This window comes from Chelmon rostratus, chromosome 22 (genome assembly GCF_017976325.1).
Source record: "Chelmon rostratus isolate fCheRos1 chromosome 22, fCheRos1.pri, whole genome shotgun sequence".
Classification (NCBI taxonomy): domain Eukaryota; kingdom Metazoa; phylum Chordata; class Actinopteri; order Chaetodontiformes; family Chaetodontidae; genus Chelmon; species Chelmon rostratus.
This window is the reverse complement of record NC_055679.1, coordinates 12,646,474-12,664,696: the sequence shown is the minus strand read 5'-3', so window position 1 is coordinate 12,664,696 and position 18,223 is coordinate 12,646,474. Positions and strand designations below refer to the sequence as shown.

Sequence of the window (18,223 nt, the reverse complement as noted above, 5' to 3'; positions counted from 1 at the left end):
AGGCCTCAAAGTTACCACTGTAAATCCATTTTTCTGTTTGAAGGGATGTTTGCTGTCATAAATAATGTTTGTTTTTTTTTCAATTTCAGTACTTTTACAGCATAACAAAAAATAAATAAATTCTGTCTTCTTCATCTCCCACTAGTGCGTCACAGCAAACTCAGTCATGCACAAACGAATTCAAGACGTTTGGGAATCAGAGTCCAACAGGCCTCCAAACTGATGTCATGCTTGAGAAAAGAATCACGCTATATCTGAACGCTAAATTTAAACAAATACATGAATGTCACATGATCATCATCCATCGCTGTAAAATCCACGAAGCAGAACTTTTCATGTTATGCGCTCAAATGTATGACCTTCAAAAGTTTGTTCATGGCTGGAAAAATATTCAAATGATCATAACAGCTGTTCATTTTGTTTTTGAAGCACTAACTCTTCTCATTGTGTTGTGAAATAAAAACAAAAGAGGGGTCGGATTCGTTTATGGGAAAGTCAGGATGCTACCGTGAGCGGGACACACACACACACACACACAAACACACACACACACCCACTCATCATCCCAGCCGGCCAGAGCGTTGTTTTTTTTCTGCAGCCTCTGTCTGTCCGCTGGGTGAAATCGTGAGTGGAAAAGGACAAAAAGATGAGATAGAGACCTCCCTGCGGTGGCTCTGTGATTATAAATCAACAAATCAGACAGATGGGGGTCAGATGGGAGCAGAGTTAACCTAACATCCATTCCACAGTACCTGGTGGGGCTTATGTTTAAAAGATGGACACATTCAGGCTGGGGCAGTCGCTGACCTATTTCAGACTGAAGGACGCCTGACAGGGCAGTAGCATTTTGAAGGGGGCTAAAGGTAGCTTGCTTGTCCTTTCCGACACTGCTTGAATGTGGTATTTACAATCTCGGCTGGGGTGAAAGAGAAAGAGATCAGATAATGCATTCTTTTTGTCCCATTCTTATTTAAAGCAGGCTAGCCAGCAGCACAAATAATACCATTAATGCCAGCATTTGCGATATAAGCTGTGTGTGTGAGCCTCTGTAGTTTTTGCCTTTTTGAAAATGTCAGACTGAAAGGTTAGGAGGGAAGAGAAAACAGTCACAAGGAGCTGAAACCAAACCTGGGAGCTGCACCGACATAAAGAGACAGCGTCTGGACGTGTCGTGGGCGGACTCAGTCCTGCATTTACCCACCGACGGGAAACACACACAAAGGTTGGAATATTTTACGCAAATTAAAAGAAACACAGATCTTGACTTTTGACAGCTGCAGCAGGAGCATCTTTGTGGGAATTCAGGGTGATTTCCTGAAAAAAAGCATTTCATAAACAACAGATGTGTTGCACATATATTACACGTGAGCGCCGAATCGTCGTCGTTTTAGAAAAGTCCAAGAGCGGCTCAGACGATTTGTTTGAAAAACTTTCCCTCCTGGGAAGCGTTAGCCACGTTAAACATGAAGACAAGCAACAATCGGCGGGAGCATCCTGGTTTGGCCGCACTCCACGTGATTGGTCGCCTTTGTTTCCTGTCATCCTTCGCTGTGGAATGATCTATGAGGAGTGACAATGGAGTGAGAGTGTTTTCTGATGATAGAGAGCCACAACACAACGGAGGCGCGGATGACAAACACAGCTTATCGGAGGATGTTTTTTTTTTTTTTTTTAATCCAAGGGAGCAGAGGAGGCCCTCCATCACATAAATAAATCGGCAACAGCGGAAATATCAGTTTTGTTATTCTTTTTTTTTTTTGTGCTCCTTGAGGGAGAAGCGTGAAAGGACTATTTTCTCAAAGCAAAGGAAGGTGTTGTTTTTTTTTTTTGTTTGTTTCTCTTTTCTTTTCTTCTAGCCCTAGCGTTTAGTCAAGTGCAAAGAAGTCAGTGTTTAGTGGAAGCGTATGTATTTTGGCACACGTTTTCAGTAGAGTGTCAACTATGCACGCACGCGCACATACAGCACAGCAGGCATGAGGTGTGGGATGATCGAAGCGAAAAACAGAAGCGCAAGGTCCCTGGAGCGTGTCCGTCCAACAAAATCCGAAGAAAAGATCGAGGGATTCACATATTTCTGTTGTTGTTGGTGGCGGATAGTGGAACTACAAGGGATCCATCCGGAAACTGAATATCTGTGTTTTCTCTAGCAAGAGTTAAAACTGACAAAAAGTTATAGAAATTTGTTAAAACTACATAATATTTCAAAATACATGTGGAATCAAGTAAAACTTCATATATGCACTTTTATTTCTCCGCATCTCTTTTAAAACCTTGATTTTTCTTTTAGTTTATTTTTTCCTTAAATATATGCATATAAGTGAGATTTCATTTTTTCATTATAGCTCTTTCTGTATGTATATATGTACATTATGTACTTTTAAATAGATAGAGAAGGGCTGTGTGGAAGTGTGTGTTTCAGGGGGAAAATACTAACTAATTTATTTACACCATGCTTCGAGAGCCACTTGGGGTCCGGTGTAGACTGAGGCGGGGGTCGGGGGGTATATACTGGTGCGGGTGGTTGTAAGGCGGAGGTGGAGGAGGCAGCGGGGGCTGGTGGCCGTCGTTGCCATGGGAGCCGTCCGGCGAGCGGACGGGGGTGGACATGGCCGACTGACTGAGCTGGTGGTGGCTGTGGTGGTGGTGCTGGTAGTGGTGGTGTGTGGGCGTTTGGCTGAGGAAGGCCTCCATGCGTCCGTGGCCGCTGTTGTCGAGCATGATGACCTTGACGATCTGCTGACACTGGATGAGTGTCTCGGGCCGCAGATCAGCCATGCTGACAGCGGGCTGGTGGTGCTGCTGGAGGTGGAGGTGGTGGGCAGGGGTGCTTGCCGCTGACTGCAGCTGCGGGTGCTGAGGTGGAGGCGCCGGCCCCTGGGTTAGCCCCTGGGGCCCCTGCTGGAAAAGCAGCTCCCCCCGATGGTTAAGAAGGGCCACGCTCTCGGGACTCCGAGCCGTGCTGCTGCTGAGCTGGTACGTCTGAAGCCTGTTGTGAATTGACACCTAGTTTAGAAAACAGCCAAGAGAACAGCATCAAATGTTATAAAACTGGTTCCTCCTCTACAATCCGTCAAGCCCTCTTTTAGTTTTTTTTTTTAGGGGGAGGGGGGCGGTGGTGAACGCACAGCACACACACACACAGGGCATGCGTGGGGGCTTAGGTGTTGGGGGTCGGTGGAGGTGTAAAATCGTGACTACTGCACACTCCCCTCCCTCCACCCCTTCAGGTGCTGGGAACAGTGTAGATCGGATGCTGGGGACACCAGTGTGTGACTGGGAGCAGGTGGAGGACAGTGGCGGGGAAGATGGGGATAAGAAATTTGGTGCGAGACTGAACAGAAGGGGCCCGGTGGTTCCAAAGGGGACACTGAGGGCCCCCGTGTCTCCCTTCCAAACCACTGTGTGGCGCTATGGGGACAGCGGACACGAGGAGATTCGGGAGTAACCAGAACATAGACGGAGGTCATACGAAGAAGAGGGAGAGGTGGAAGAAGAGGAGGAGAGGAGGTGAGCAGACTGACAACCACAGACGTCCACAGGCAACACGCATCAGAATGCAAACCTCCACATGTCACAGTTGCCTCAGCTCTGTTTTCCTTCCCTCAAAGTTGTTTTTCTGCTGCTCTTATTGTATCTTACCCTTGAATTCCTTTTATGAGGCTTATTTTAGCAAGCTTGTCACGTCTCCGAGTTACCTTTCGCTGCGTTTCTCAGAAAGCTCAAAATATGGGGAGTATCATCAAAAATTCATGGAATGAGCACAATCTGAAATGCATATTATGTGTAGTGGACGAAAATCAGTGTGTGGACTGAGGAACCACAGCACATGCCAGGCCGGCTATTTTCAGATTTGTTGGAAGCTAATGGATATGGTTAGCACTGCGCTTGTCATCTCAGGTTAAGTTAAATAATGGGTGAATATAACTAATATAATAATATAAACTTCATGTCCATCTACCATTTTAACCACAACAGCCTGTTTCTATCACTATGTCAAACCTGTTTTTGCTTCATCTCTATTCTACATCATGTTTTTGTGTTACAAAATATATTTATCTCTATTTTAATGGAGCAGTGTGAAAGACCTCCGTTAGCATTTACTCCTATTGAACATGCTAGCCTTGACGACTTTACATATATACGACTTACAGTATCACTGAGGTCTGAAGCTCTTTGGATAAAGAATGAAGGGTTTCTCTGACTGTTTGGTGCTTTTTAAAAGTTTGATTTCTGAATGAGGACATGTCTGAGATACCTTCAGTATATAAACACTTCATAGTAATACTCACAATGTCTGATATCACTCCCTATTTACTGTATTCACAGTTCAGGAAGTCGATGCGCCCAGCCAAGAAATAGATCCCGCACATAACTCCCCGTAAAATCCCATTTTTACATTTCTTTTTGTATGATAGAACGTGTTATAGCGAACTTTAGCACTGGGCTAGCTGTCTCCATTTGTTTCCAGTATTTGTTAAGCTAGGCTAATCGCCTCCTGGCTCCCGCTCTGCATGACAGACATATGAGAACATCGATACACTCTGCACTAACCATTTTAACTCTTAACTAGATGGTGAATAATCGTATTTCCCAAGAACTGCTCCTTTAAACTGACTGTCAATCAGCTAACAGCTGATTTTTAGCATTGGTGCGCTGTCGCCAAAACAATGACCACGTCCTGCATTGGTGAGATGTGTTCCTGTTGCGTTCTCGTCGCAGATGCATCAGGACACGTTACCGTTTACACTACAAATGATATGTGGTCACATGTGTTCCAGACCACCTGGATGTGGTTTGAGTGATTGGTCCTTTACACTTGTATTAGCGCTGTCTACTTGTGTTCAGATCACTGTAGATGCACGTTGCCACATGTGTGACACTCTGGTTCCAAGTCACATGTATGTGATTTGGATTGGGCGGTAGCCGTCTTTGCGTGTGGATCGTTAGCTGGATTGGTTGCACCTGAAGAGAAGCTGGCGGAGCTTAAGAGGGCGACGACATGCGACAGGCAAGAGTTGCTCTTCCTTTCTGTGATGATGGCTGTCTTTGTGCTTGGATTTAGGCGTTTGCTTCTCATGTCAGAAAGAAACAAACAACAACCCACATTTGTGTTCAAGCATGTGTTCCACGCCACCGGTACTGCTGACTGACAATCCATTACCGCGAGAGTCTTCAAGGTTGTTGTTTGAAAAAACAGGATGTTGAAAAGTGAAGGAGACATGTAAATTACGCCCTTGACGGTCGTTAGCCACTTTGAGACTTGAGCACAGACTAACACAGTGTTCCTGCACCTTCCTTATCGAAGATTCTTCTGTCATCCCCACATTCATGCCTCTAGTACAAGCAGGATACTCTGCCTGACCCTCCTGGTTTCCAAGATAAATGTGTTTCGACAGCTAACGGCTCCCCACCAGCCACTGACATTTACTGCAGGCTGCATGGTGGAGGGGAAGACGGCTGGTGAAGGTAGCTCACACAACCATGAACACTGACCTGATCATAGCTCTCTGTTCTCAGGACCCAAAGGCTATTAAGTGAGAGAGAGAGAGCGCTTGTATGCATAAAACATGCACATATTCCTTGCACAATAAAAAAAAGCTTTGTTTTTATGCCTTTAAATGTCTCTAGAGCAGCAATGAATGGGTGCTTGCTCTGCTGTAATTGTTGTCATTCTACAGCCGTTTATAGCTTTGAAATTGAAATGGCTTTCAGAATGATGTATTTGTAATTACTTCTGCTATAACCAGCACCTGAGTGAAGATTCACAGCCTCGCAAAGTGTACCAGTGAGCTGTGTGAAATTAAACAGCCACTGAATGTCAAATTGACCCTGTGTATTTGGCTTTTCACTCCAGCCCTCGACTCCGCAAGCACAGAAAGGACTAGGAAAGGTCATCAGATGCCTCTCGGATGGTAATTGCAAAGCCCCATGGGTACTGTAGTTCAGCTTGCTTTCTTGCTCGCACGAAATGTTCGCACGAGAAGTTTCCCCCCGGAGGTCTCGAAAGGGGTGAGGAGGTGACGACTCCAGATCAAATGAGCGTTAAATTTATCCGCCTGCATGTTACTGTGTTAATTAAGGTCTCGGTGCTGAATGTGGGTACACACACACACAGTATATGTATTTCACACATGTGCTCAGCTACTTTTGGCAAAGGCTGCTCTCTCTTTTTTCCTTTAAAGGCCCTAAAGGAGTCAACATTTCTGCCTGAGCTTGTGAAGCTAATTACAATGTACTCCTTTTTAGGCATACAGATAATATTTAAGCCTCTGAGTCTGATGCGTTCTCTGTGACTAGAACCTGACTGCTGTGATTTCATTAATTTTTCCAAAACGATCTTTAATTTTCACACAGCAAAGGAGTCCTTTTATCTAATATTTAGTTTGGTTGGGTTACCTCACATGCCCGGAGCACGCGTTCTCTCATTCGCTCTTCAGCCACTCCTGCTTGACGCCTCTGGCCCTAAAGATATGACTAGTCCTGGGCCTTCTCATCCTACAATACTTTGATAATGACTGCACTGACTTACCTGTTGTTTGGGACATTGCCCTATCACTAGTACTTACCTCTACTGCATTGTGTCCACTTCTGTCATCTATCTCTTGGTTTCCTGGACAGAAGAAAATATGAGGGGAAAAGGGACAAAAGTGGCAGCAAAATGTCTGTTAAAAAGATATTTTGTCTGTACTGCATCTTGAAATGATGTTCGGAGCAAGAAATATGCTTTAAAGTAAGGCACTTTATATCACAGCACTTGAAGTATTTCAAGATGAGAAGTGAAGAGCGCTGAATGACTGTTAACTGAGTTGCAAAGTGGCGGGGGCAGCCAGTTCCAAAAGTGTTTTTCTCCATTCGGTTTTCCTATTTCTTTTTTAGTTTTAATTATTCCAACTTTGTTTCTGGGAAATCATGTTTTAGTCTGATGCACGGCTCTAGATACTGCAATACCCATGAGCCTCAGCTACCGTTGCCATGGAGAAGAAGCCAGTAGGAGGAGCAAATCAGAACAGTTGTGAACGTAAAACAAAAAAAGTTGCACTAAAAATCAAGTGATCAATTCTCAGGGCCAAAATCTTTAGCTTCTGCTAGCCATTAGCAGCACACGAGATACCAGTTATAGGAGTGTCTTGATAAAACGCACCTTGGGAGTTGTGAAAATTGTGAATTACATAGCAGTCTATGGGAAAAATGAATGGGACATCTACTACCAGAACCAGTACGCTCAAAATAGCTCCTCCAACTTCACAACTCTATGCAGTTTCAGTGAAAATGATTTCTTTGTGCAAGATCAGACATTTTTGGAAACATTTTAACATAACAAGTTAAGAAAAAGCACATTTAGCATACTGTTTGTAGTTTGCAAAGGGCAGCACATTTTTTCTAATCATAGCTTAGCAAACAGCTTTAATTTCTTTGGATTTATCTCCTTCCTCAACCTAAACAAAAAAACAGCTGTAATTTAGGGAATGGTATAAATTGTATGTGTTATGTGCAAACAAAATGTGCAAATGTTAGCTAGTCCACTCAACTACCTCCCAACCACCCAGCTAGCTTCCTTCCTGCAGTGCTAAAGCTAATGTAGTATTCAATAAAACACAAACCTTGCCAAACTAACCAGCTTAGCCTCATTTTCTCACGTAAAGGTGGAAAATATTAACAAAGCGTGAATCTAACCTCTGTTTCTTTACTAAGTATTACTTCTTTTTTGTTTTGTGGGACAGTTTTGAGAGAACTTAGTTAGCAAATCTGAGGACAATGTTTAAAAAATGACTAAGGAGTTTGATGGTAAATGACCACTGTTATCATATCATCTTTAGCGACCCAACATTTATTTCATTTTAAAATGCTACATGTAGCACCTCCTTTTTTAAAGGAGAAAATATCTATTTCCAGTTGACCGGTCCATAACATTTCAACAGCAGATAAATTAACGCAATTGGAGACAGGGTCTCTGCAGTGGGTTTCGAAATCAAACAGCAACAGTGCACACACACCTGATGGGGAGCCCTGTTTGCTGCGCAGCTCGAGCTGTGTGCCGTTGTTCTTTACTGAGTGAGTCTTGGCTCCCTGCTGCTTTTCCAGCTCCCCTGCAGAGAACAGAAGACAAAAATGATCATCATCATAATCACCACGACAGAAAGCAACATAAGTAGATATACACAGGTAGAGGAAGGCGGGTTATTTCTGCTTTATTTTATAAAACATAATATACCCACATGCTCGTCCTGCCTCGCTCTCGCGCTCTCTTCTCTAAGCTCAAAACACGACTCTCCATCTCTCTAATTAAACTTCACACTTGATGGTAATTGCATGTCATTTCCAATCACGATGACTAAATGTTGTTTTGTCTCCGACGCTGCGCTGCATTCTAATTCTGATGCCGAACCGCAAAAGTGCTAGGTGAGACCTCAGGGGTGCAGCACACAATGTCCTCTGATTCATGTTGGTGTGAGAAAAATCTGACAATCTCAACAGAAAATGTCCTGTTTTATCGTTCATCTCCTGGAAAACGGCTCGTATGAAGCTACACATAAACATTAGTAACACTTTATTTTATCAGTCGCTGTTTTCAGAACAAATTCCCCAAAAATTACTTTGATGTTTCTTGGAAATAACTGCATTATGGTACTAATTGTAGGGAAACTAGAGATGTGTTCAACTGGTACATTTCCAACTATTTTCTATAACTATAATTAGTACCAGATTACATAGTTTTTTCAGTTTAATCTTTTATGAATTTAGGTTAGGTCAGACTACAGTACAGGCATATTGACTGAAGGGAACAGAGATACTGTACTATCTGTGAAATAGTAGGTTTAGAGTGAGTGCAGAGCTGAATTAAAATGATCAATTATGAATTTTCCTCATTATAAATGTCCAGATGCAGGAAAAAAAAATGCGCTACCAGATAAAAAGAAGCTAATTTCTCCTTCCCATCTCAAACAGGGAAAGCCCAGCATAAGCGAGCCAGCTGCAGGCATGTTTACTAATGTTCCAACAATACAAAGCACTTAGAGGAGGAGAGAAGATGTGTTTGTCTGTGCAAGTGCCAGCGATCATTCTTGCTCCAAGTTTTGTTCCTATAATATGTCTTAAGAAGAAGTGTGGGTTGTCTTCGTGTTCGTGTGTGTGCGTTGGTTTATGTATGTGTTCTTGTGCACAGTAGCTGAGAAATAGCTTCCTTCTGTCAACCTCTGCCTGTCTCCATATGTTGTTGCCTGCTCTCCTCGGGCTGCTGGCCCTCCCTCTTTGTGAAGGGTAATGCGGTTGCGTCAAATCCCAGCAGGGAGGCTCTCTTTGATGCCCACTGGCAGAAGCCAGGCTCTGGATACTCTGGTTTTCCATGTGTGTCTAAGCATGTGCGCCTGTTATTGTCTGGAGAATTTCACGTGCACACAGGCCCAAACAACTCAGATGCCTGGCTGCTTTTAGGAGCGCTGGCCTCTTTTCACCTCCAATTTACTGCCCTCCTGCAGTCAGTTCGAGCTGCAGTGCACCAAAGGAAACAAAATGCAAAAGTCTTTCTGCACCGACACAATTCTAATGCTGGCTGCAAGTTGGCAAATAGTTCAAAACAAAGGAAGGCTTCTGACTCATGTGTACCATCAGAGGACAACTGATTCCCACACAGAGTATCTATGAATCCACTGGAGTCTCCCACTTCCCAAGATGTGAGCTTATTGATTTAGCCCACAATGTAATGGGATGTTGACCCTTCTTTTGTGGCTGGGTGCATTGCCGCAAGAGGAATACACACAAACGTGACGGACGCAAGGCAGCCCAAGTATAATGTACAATGAATGCAGCTACAAGACCTGTGTGAAATAGAGACATCTATAATATAGAAATCTAGACACACTGAACCTTTTGATAAATATCTGTTAACTCGCTATCTATCACAGAATGAGGTAACAACACAATGATGACTGAGCCTATGGCCAACTGATGAAAGCCCTTGTGTTTGCAGTATTACAATCCGGTCCAAGTGGCATCGTTCCCAAGTGTTCCCGAGTTACTGCTAATGCAATTAACATTTCCCACTGCTGCCGCTTCACAATAAATAATTTTACTGGCGAAACACGAGTTGAGTTTTATTTTGAAGTAATCACAGAAAATGCACCGCGTTGGTCAGTGAGATTAACACCGCTACTGCTCATCAAAAAAGTGTCTACAAAGCAAGACAACAGTCATTTTTGAGGATCAGTTTGAGGTATTGCAGGGAGCAACGGAACAAGAAGGAGCAGCTACAGTGAGCTGTTAGATGAAGAGCTGCAGGCAACGGGCTGCAAATATTGCCACAAAAATGTGCGATATAAGCAATGTTGTGAACAGTCCTTCATTGCGTTATCAAGGGACAAATCATACAAGGACAGACACTCACACTCGATGCGTATCTGCTCCATCTCTGACACCTCCGCGATTGATTCCTTCAGGTCTTCTAGAAACTTGAGCAGCTCCTCAGCACTCTGGGCGCAGAAGTTAAGTACCTGCTTCTTGTCTGAGCCAAAAGGTGAGAGGATGGTGATGCCGTGAGGGTAGTCTGGGGAGCACAGGGGACATTGAGATGAAAAAAGAGGAATTGCAAGAAGTGTTTGCAAGGGATTTGTGAGCGTGAGGCCTAAAATGTCTCGAAATGCAGTTTTGTAAACTCATTTTTTTCCCCCTTTAGCAGATATTTTTAAGAAAATGATCAACTTAGCAAGGCATTTCAAATATGCATTAAACTTTTCCTGCAATGTGCTCAGAAGGGGTTGGTATAATTACATCTTAAAAAGTGCAAATGCACGATTAATGTGAAACTATCAGGTTAAAAAATGTTCCCTGGGACCAAACGAGTCCAGGATGATGAATTTCTGCCGTCATGAATATAAAAAACAAAGAGCAGCGCACTTAGCAAGAAAAGAAGTTTAATATTAAATGCATTTCAAATACAGCCATAACTCCTATAAACCTCCTCACTACAACTTGGGCAATTTTTCCCTGTTTGGCAACAGTCCAAAGCATCATTTGTTATACTGTGACTTACATTCATTTTCAAACAGGTGAAACTGCATGCCAAGCAGGCCCATGGCTTTGCAGAAAGTGTAGGCTGCAGAACTCTTCTTCTTTGGACAAAGTTTCAAGATCTGAAGGCGACAAGAAAACGATGAGAAGTATGGCAACGATTTTGAATGACAGGAGAGCCCATTAAACTGTTTTGTTCAGTGTTCTGAGTGCTTCTTTTTGACTGTCGCTGAGATTTCCATGTCACACAGAAACCTCAAAGAAAGCTCGGAAAACTTTTTTGAAAATGTAAAAAACATTTAAAGGGCAGATGGAGTCAATATTAACGTACATCACAACCTTCAAAGTGTTTCAGATTGTGTGCTAGTGCTCTAATTTGTATGAAAAGCAACACCATGGCATGCTGATATCAGGATGTATTAGAGATGTTGTGCTTTTTCACTGAACGACCTTCCAGATGGAGAAAGATGAGGCGAATCTGTTTTTGCGGCGCTACCGCGGGCCATAATTTACCAGGCGAGCCGTATTAAACCAATACATCACATTGGCAATTTAAACACTTCTCGACATGTTCAAGCTGCTAGAACAGGGGCCAAACTCAAAGAGAAGTCCCTATCACTTTAATTCTGCACTAAAATCTTTCAAAGACATTTTCTTGCCAGGCTTTCAAAGCTGTCAGGAGGAGACGTCTCGCTGGAATATATCGCACCGCTCACTGTTAGTGCCAAATGAACAGAATTCCACTGTGATGTTGGAGGATAACTTCTCTCGTCTCTTTCCTCAATATCGGCCCTTTAACCTCCTTTTCCTGCAACGACCAATTACTTTTATGATTTAGCAGAAAAAGGAAGGGGGAGAAACAGCCACGCTGCTTTTTCTTTTGCTGTGTTTTGTTGGAATGAGATCAAAATGTCATATAATTATGAAAGTACTTAAACACTTTAGATAGATAACCCTTATGTGGCTCCTAATGAGCACATTAATTGTGCCCACCATTAAACCTCCGATAATTCTCCAAATCTACACGACTTTGGTCCAAATGAGCAACTTCTCTATGCTGTGGCCCCTGTGAAACATGACTTTATTACTGGCCCCTGTGGGGGAGAGATCTTTGCTTATGAGTGCACTGCAACACTGTGTTTGCTACTATCTATTATTAAAAGAAATGGACGGAGAGTCCTGAGTTATGAAACAACATAAAAGAAGAGAGGGGAGCTCACAGACGAAGTAGGTGATGGTGCATTGCAGCTGTCACAACAAAATAAGCAGCTTTAAAGCTTTGACTGTGCTGCAGAAACAGACATTTCAGGGGTGGTTGAAAGGAAACTGTATACATGTAAACAACATAGGACAAATATGCATTTTTACACTGAATCTCTCATTAGGATTCTCAGTTTTCTTTGTGTACTTACCACAATGAGATCATTGAAGAGGAAGACTTCTCTCTGGTGTGCCGCCTGTTTCTGGGCCTTGTTGACGTCTGTCACCTCAAAAAGCCGACTGCAGCACACCAGTCTTCTGTGAGGGACGGAAAGAACCTGCAGAGACACAAACATCCAGGTAAGACTCAGAATAGCTTTAAAATCATTCAAGACCAAATGAAGAGATGGACGAGAAGAGGACAAATCGGGCGACTCTTAATACAAATGACTTTTGGCTGGAGCTCCGCACACAATTCACCGGGGTTAAAAGCTGAGAGTGAAGTATGAGAAGGAAAAGCCATTAAACACAGTATGCTGAGACAAATTAGTGTCATGAAGATGGACCCAAGAGTCTTAAGAGATATTAAAGCAGTAATTAGAGCAACAGATGAGACTGCGTGTTGTTTCAAGGTTATCCAAATGTTAACTGTTCCGCTGAGGAGAACACGGGCATGAATGCAGGTTTACATTTGAGCTGTCGTGAAACTTCAGGTTGCTCTTTTCACACTTTTTATTAACTTGATTTGATGTGAGCAAGCAAGAACCCTCATTTTAGTGGAAGAAAAAATGTTATCTATGAAGACAGACACCTATAGTCTGTTTAGGAATTCCTCCCTCCTTTTCACCCCTTTTCCAGTGAAATGATAAAGCACGTTGAAGTTCATGCTGTCGGCACGTGAATATTGCCTGAAGTGATGTTGAACAAGACAGCAGAAAAAAAATGGACAACTGGCAATGATAAAGGAGTTAGTTGCTGTTAATTTTGGTGCAGAAGTGGTATATAAGAGCTGTGAGAGTGAAAGAAAACAGCCAAGGAGATCGCTGTTTGCTGTTTACTGTATTAGCTCTGACATTAGACTCAATTGGATTCGCAAAGGTGATAACGCTGCACTTGGAGGTCTAAATTTTTTTTTTTTTTTTCCCAAGATGCTGCAGCTGTCTCCCTTGAGGCCTGCGCTCTCCTCCTCTTGGACTTGAGTGCTTCTCCCCGTTTAAGCAGATTACACCACAAAAATGGCTCATGCCTTCGGAGACTGATCTAATCATGTTCTCGCCCCTTCGCACTCTTGTCTCTCTGGCTTGCCTCTCTCCAGCTTTCCAATCCCAACATCAGCGGAGCGACTGTGGGTCGATGTGGACTCCATACCCCCTTCATGATAACATAGAAATACCCTCGCCCTCTGTTCGTTTTTTTCCCTGCATTTCCCAGTCTTTATTCCTCTGCTCCCTGTGGACTATTTGCAACGCAGTGAGCACACACAGAGCTTCTGTCTCTTGCTCTCTCATCTCTCATCACTGCAGGGTATACAGACTCCCGCCCAGCTGGCCACAGCCAGCCTGTTTTCTCATTACACTAATGTCAGAAACATGTAAAGACATCATTAGCTTGAAATGCCTCTTGCTTGCTCAAAAAAAAACCCAAAAAGCAGCCCGTTCCTGTCAGGGGTATTAGGTGCGCCGTGACAGGAGAAAGTTTAGTCATATAGTTAACAAATTAATTTTACGCCTAAAGAAAAATGGATTCTACAAATGCTACCCATATCAAATATTAAAGGACCTTTTGAGGAGGAAAACAGTTCAATGTAACACTACTTCATCACATTCAAGATGAGTTATACGGCTTTCATCACTTATTTACAAAGTCCTTATGGAGAACTCAATTATAGATACACTCTTATGAGGGTTACTCCTCCTTAGAATAATAGATTAGGAGTTTTAAATCCATGGTTCAAGGACTCTGACACCTGCCGTGAGAGTACTGATAAGGAAGAAACTTTATTTAAGTCTTTCTTTTTATGGCAGACGGCGTGCATGGCACAGGAATAGTCACTTCCTGTCACAACAATCCATCATTGTTTTGGTGATGACAACACTCCGTCTGTCATCCTATGGCTACTCATCCATCACTGAGACACTTAAAGGCATGAGCCAAAGATGGCAGCCATCTTTTCAATGTCAGAGCTCCAATGTCGTCCCGAATGTTAACAGGATACAACGGAGATTAAAACTGAAAAGTAATTAAAAAGCGAATTTAAAGTGAAAATCAATTCAAAGTTGGTTCATGTTGTTGGTTAGTTGAGTCTTATTTTAGCATGTTAGGATGTTAGCATTGGCTAAATAGCACAAAGTGCAGCTGCGGTTTATGGGAATGTCATTAGTCATTACATTGACTTTCACTTTCTTTTCTAATTTAACAGCATCTTGTAAACACAATGTCTTTTATTACTTTAAAGCTGATGACCATAAAAACAAGCCCACAGCCATGGTCGGAGCTCTGTGCGGCTGTACTTGAGGCGCTACAGTTCTTTGAGCTAGATGCTAATGGGAACATGCTAAAATGCTCCCAAAGACAACGCTAACATGCTGACTCTTGGCAGGCACAATGTTCAACATCCTAGATTAGCATATTAGCATACTAGCATTTGTAAATTATCACTATAAAGTGCAGCTGAGGCTGATGGGAATGTATGTCACAGGTTACTTTACTTAGCCTGAGTGAAAGGTTGCTAGAAGTCGCTAAATTACATTTCACTTAAAGTGGACTGAGTGCCGTCACCTTGTTCCACGCTACTACCACGACTAAAAATCTCTTGGTATTAATTCAGTTTTGAAACAATTTGTATTTACTTGTTGATGGATGTAATGTTTTTACAGTGCTAAATTCCAGAGTGTATGGGGGGGAGAAATCAGCAACTTTCATCTATATTTCATGAATAAAGGATTCAAAAAAGGCCTTGGTGTGCTGATAAGATACAAAATGAATTTCTTGAACTTTTGAATCATTTCAAAAAGCCTTTCAGCGCAACGAGTGGGCACACACAGCACACTCCCACATGAATCAGCGTAGTCAATTGTGAAGCTAAATACGTCCGCCTCTGTGTCTGCCTCAGACTCGTCTAAAACACATAAAGCGTTCCTCAGAAATATTCACACAGTGGATGAAAACAGAAACCACACTCGCATTTTTTTGAGCATTTTCATCGCTGGAAGTTGACTCTTAACTAAACAATGTTCAGCGTTAGGTTCATACATACTTGCTCATGTGCACTGACCAAGCCTTCACCTTATCCAGTTAAAAAAAGACTCTAATGATAGCGGTGGTTAATGACGTATCTAGCTGGAGTAATGACCTGAGGTAATGATCACTCTGCTGATGAGACATTTAATGGCTAATAAATGTGCTGCGCTAACACTACTAAGGCTATGTGATAAGGCCTTGAATAATGAGTGAGTGACTTGGCAAAGAGTTGGCTAAGAAGATGTGTTGTACAAAAACAGGGACAGTGGGAAACAGGAATGATTTGTACTATAGTGTCATGGAAAGACATTCTGTATTTTAATATTCACAATGAAGAACTGGTGAAGGTTCAACAGTGTCTGTCCCGCCGCGCAACCTGACCTGGGAATCAGATTCAGTTACTTCTGGGTTTGTGTGTACTCTAATACACTGTGTCTATATTTGCTAGGATTAATTAGAATTTTAGGCCTTGAGAAAAAGGACATTTCTGGAAAGTGAGGACATTTGAGCTCATCCTGTCTGAGGATTTAGACATGCTTTCAGAGTTAAAGCTGCTCTCATCAATATTATTTGTCTAGAAATCAAATGAAATGATGGTATAATTTGAAAGGTGTCACTTGTAGTGATGAACCAACAAACAGTTATCACCAGACACTGTAGTTCCCCTCTGCTCCACGGGGCGTTTCAGTATATTTTAGCTCATTGTTTTGGTTTTGTGTCTCACAACGTTGTGTTTTGTATTTTGAGATGCAAAAAGTAGCCATGTTAAGCAAAAAATGTGCTCTTACACAACATGTGGACTCCACCTGCTCAGCACCAAACAGCAGTTTGGCGGAGTTAGCAACTAGCTTGTGAAGAAAGTGGGGAATTTAGCAGCTAAAGAGCCAAAAACAGAGATTAAAAAGGGTGAATATTAAACTTACATGCATCAGATGCCTACAAACACAACTCCAAATGAACAATAATGTTGCTCCTAGATTGCTGGACTCTTTGCTAACACGTCAACAATACAGTGTTGTGTTTACAACCTGTTACGCTGCCCCAAGTGGCCAAAAACATTAACTAATGCAGGTCAAAGGTTAATATGATTCAGGTTTAAATTAAGCATGGGTCAGGATTTGCTATGTTGTTGTGGTTAAGGGCTAAGAAATGCATTATGTCAGTGAAGATCCTCACAAGTATAGAAGAAAAGTGTCTGTGTCCTTACTGTTTTCATGCCTACGATGGACTGCTCAACCTTAGAGACGTAGGTGACGTGGTCTTCGTTGGAGCGCAATTCCCTCTGTTGTATTCTTTCATAGATTCCCACCACCATGTCTCTGGGGATGTCTGCTCCATCATCCACACCTAAAATGGGAATAGGCCGTTAAAATGCAAGTATACACACAGAACAGGATGGTTGCTTTGTTTAAACAAGGAGAAGCACAACTCACAATACCCCCCCATCCCAGACGGCTACACAGCACAACCAACAGAAACACAGAAATAATTGGATAAAAAAGGTTTTCAGGTCTGCAGGTGACCAAACCTTCAGAAACAGCTCAACTTTTCCTTTTAAGATCTTTGGTGGGGGAAGGGTCTCTGTAGAGTCTCTCTGCACAGGGGATAACACTTGGGGGGAAGTCTTTGATCCAATCGTGTAAGGCGCACTGTTGAGCAGCGTCTCAAGAAGTTTGAAGCATGATGCAGGGAGATGCAATTCCCTGGAGGGAAGGCCTATGAGGAAACGTCCATGGCACTTTTTAATTTTTACTTTTAAGGGTGGTTGCTAGTAATTTTACCATTCCAGTCCACCAGGAGGAATATGGAGTGACTGCTGTTCTGGCAGTGGTAGAGGAGACTTACATACATATTGTACTGACACACATTTGTTTGTCTTGACATGCAAAGACTGAGCAAAAAAAAAAAAATCAATATTCAGAGCAAAACAGAGCTCTTTCTCTCAGTCTCCTCGTCTGTCCTTCTTTGACTTTCTGTCTTTTCACTGTCTCCATTAAGTAATGACAGAAGGCAATGTGAGAGGAGGTTAATTGGGAAGTGAAAGGTTAACAGCCCGCCTCAGTCCTAGAAGATTTTCTGTCTGGAACACAGCGCAGTTCAAGGCCGTGGCATTTCGACGCAGGTAGAGCCGCATGTCATTAGGCTGAAAGGTTGCCCTCGAGATGCTCCCCGTTATATCCGCACAGCTGTACCGCGCTGTGAGGTACATTGACTTTTCAATGGGCCAGGGTGTGTTTGGAGAAAATGAAGCCGCCACAAGTGATGGCGTTGACAGCGAGGCACCCCGGGACACCGCTGAGACATCGCTGCACATCATAAAGTCAGAGGGAGAGCAGGAGATGTCCAGGGGGGAGTGTGTGTAAAGCGTCAGATTAATAAGTTGCATCTTTTGCAGAATGTTTGGAGCACTTCCCTCACGCTCATTCACTGCTTTGATTTTAGCTCTGCGAGCGGCATGGCTTTTTGCACGGCAATTACAGTCGGTTGGTCCACCACACGGCTGAACTATCTCAGTTACTATTGCATGGACTGACATGACATTCTTTACAGGCATTCATGGTGCTCAGAGGATGAATCCAAGAGACTTTGGAGATCCTCCGACTTCTCATTGAGCACAGACAGCAGATCAAAGTTTTCACTTATCCTGTGAAATATCTCAGTATTTGCTGGATGGACTATTTTTCTCTACAGACATTCACATTAATTTACTTTCCCCCATGAGATTCACATTTGTGGTTTTGAGTTAAATCTCTCAAGCTACTGGATGGATTGTGAAGTT

The 18,223-nt window shown here is 42.8% G+C and overlaps 1 protein-coding gene across 1 annotated transcript in view; it reads right to left on the bottom strand.

The window, feature by feature from the left end:
- Window positions 1-2,442: 2,442 nt before the first annotated feature.
- iqsec3a (IQ motif and Sec7 domain ArfGEF 3a) overlaps window positions 2,443-18,223 on the bottom strand; it is a 104,468-nt gene continuing 88,687 nt past the window's right edge. The window contains exons 9-15 of the mRNA XM_041964448.1: window positions 16,652-16,791; window positions 12,417-12,542; window positions 11,027-11,126; window positions 10,382-10,540; window positions 7,995-8,087; window positions 6,567-6,610; window positions 2,443-3,003 (exon numbers count right to left, since the gene is read on the bottom strand). Coding sequence (XP_041820382.1) covers window positions 2,443-3,003; window positions 6,567-6,610; window positions 7,995-8,087; window positions 10,382-10,540; window positions 11,027-11,126; window positions 12,417-12,542; window positions 16,652-16,791 — 1,223 coding nt within the window. The remainder of the gene's footprint in view (window positions 3,004-6,566; window positions 6,611-7,994; window positions 8,088-10,381; window positions 10,541-11,026; window positions 11,127-12,416; window positions 12,543-16,651; window positions 16,792-18,223) is intronic.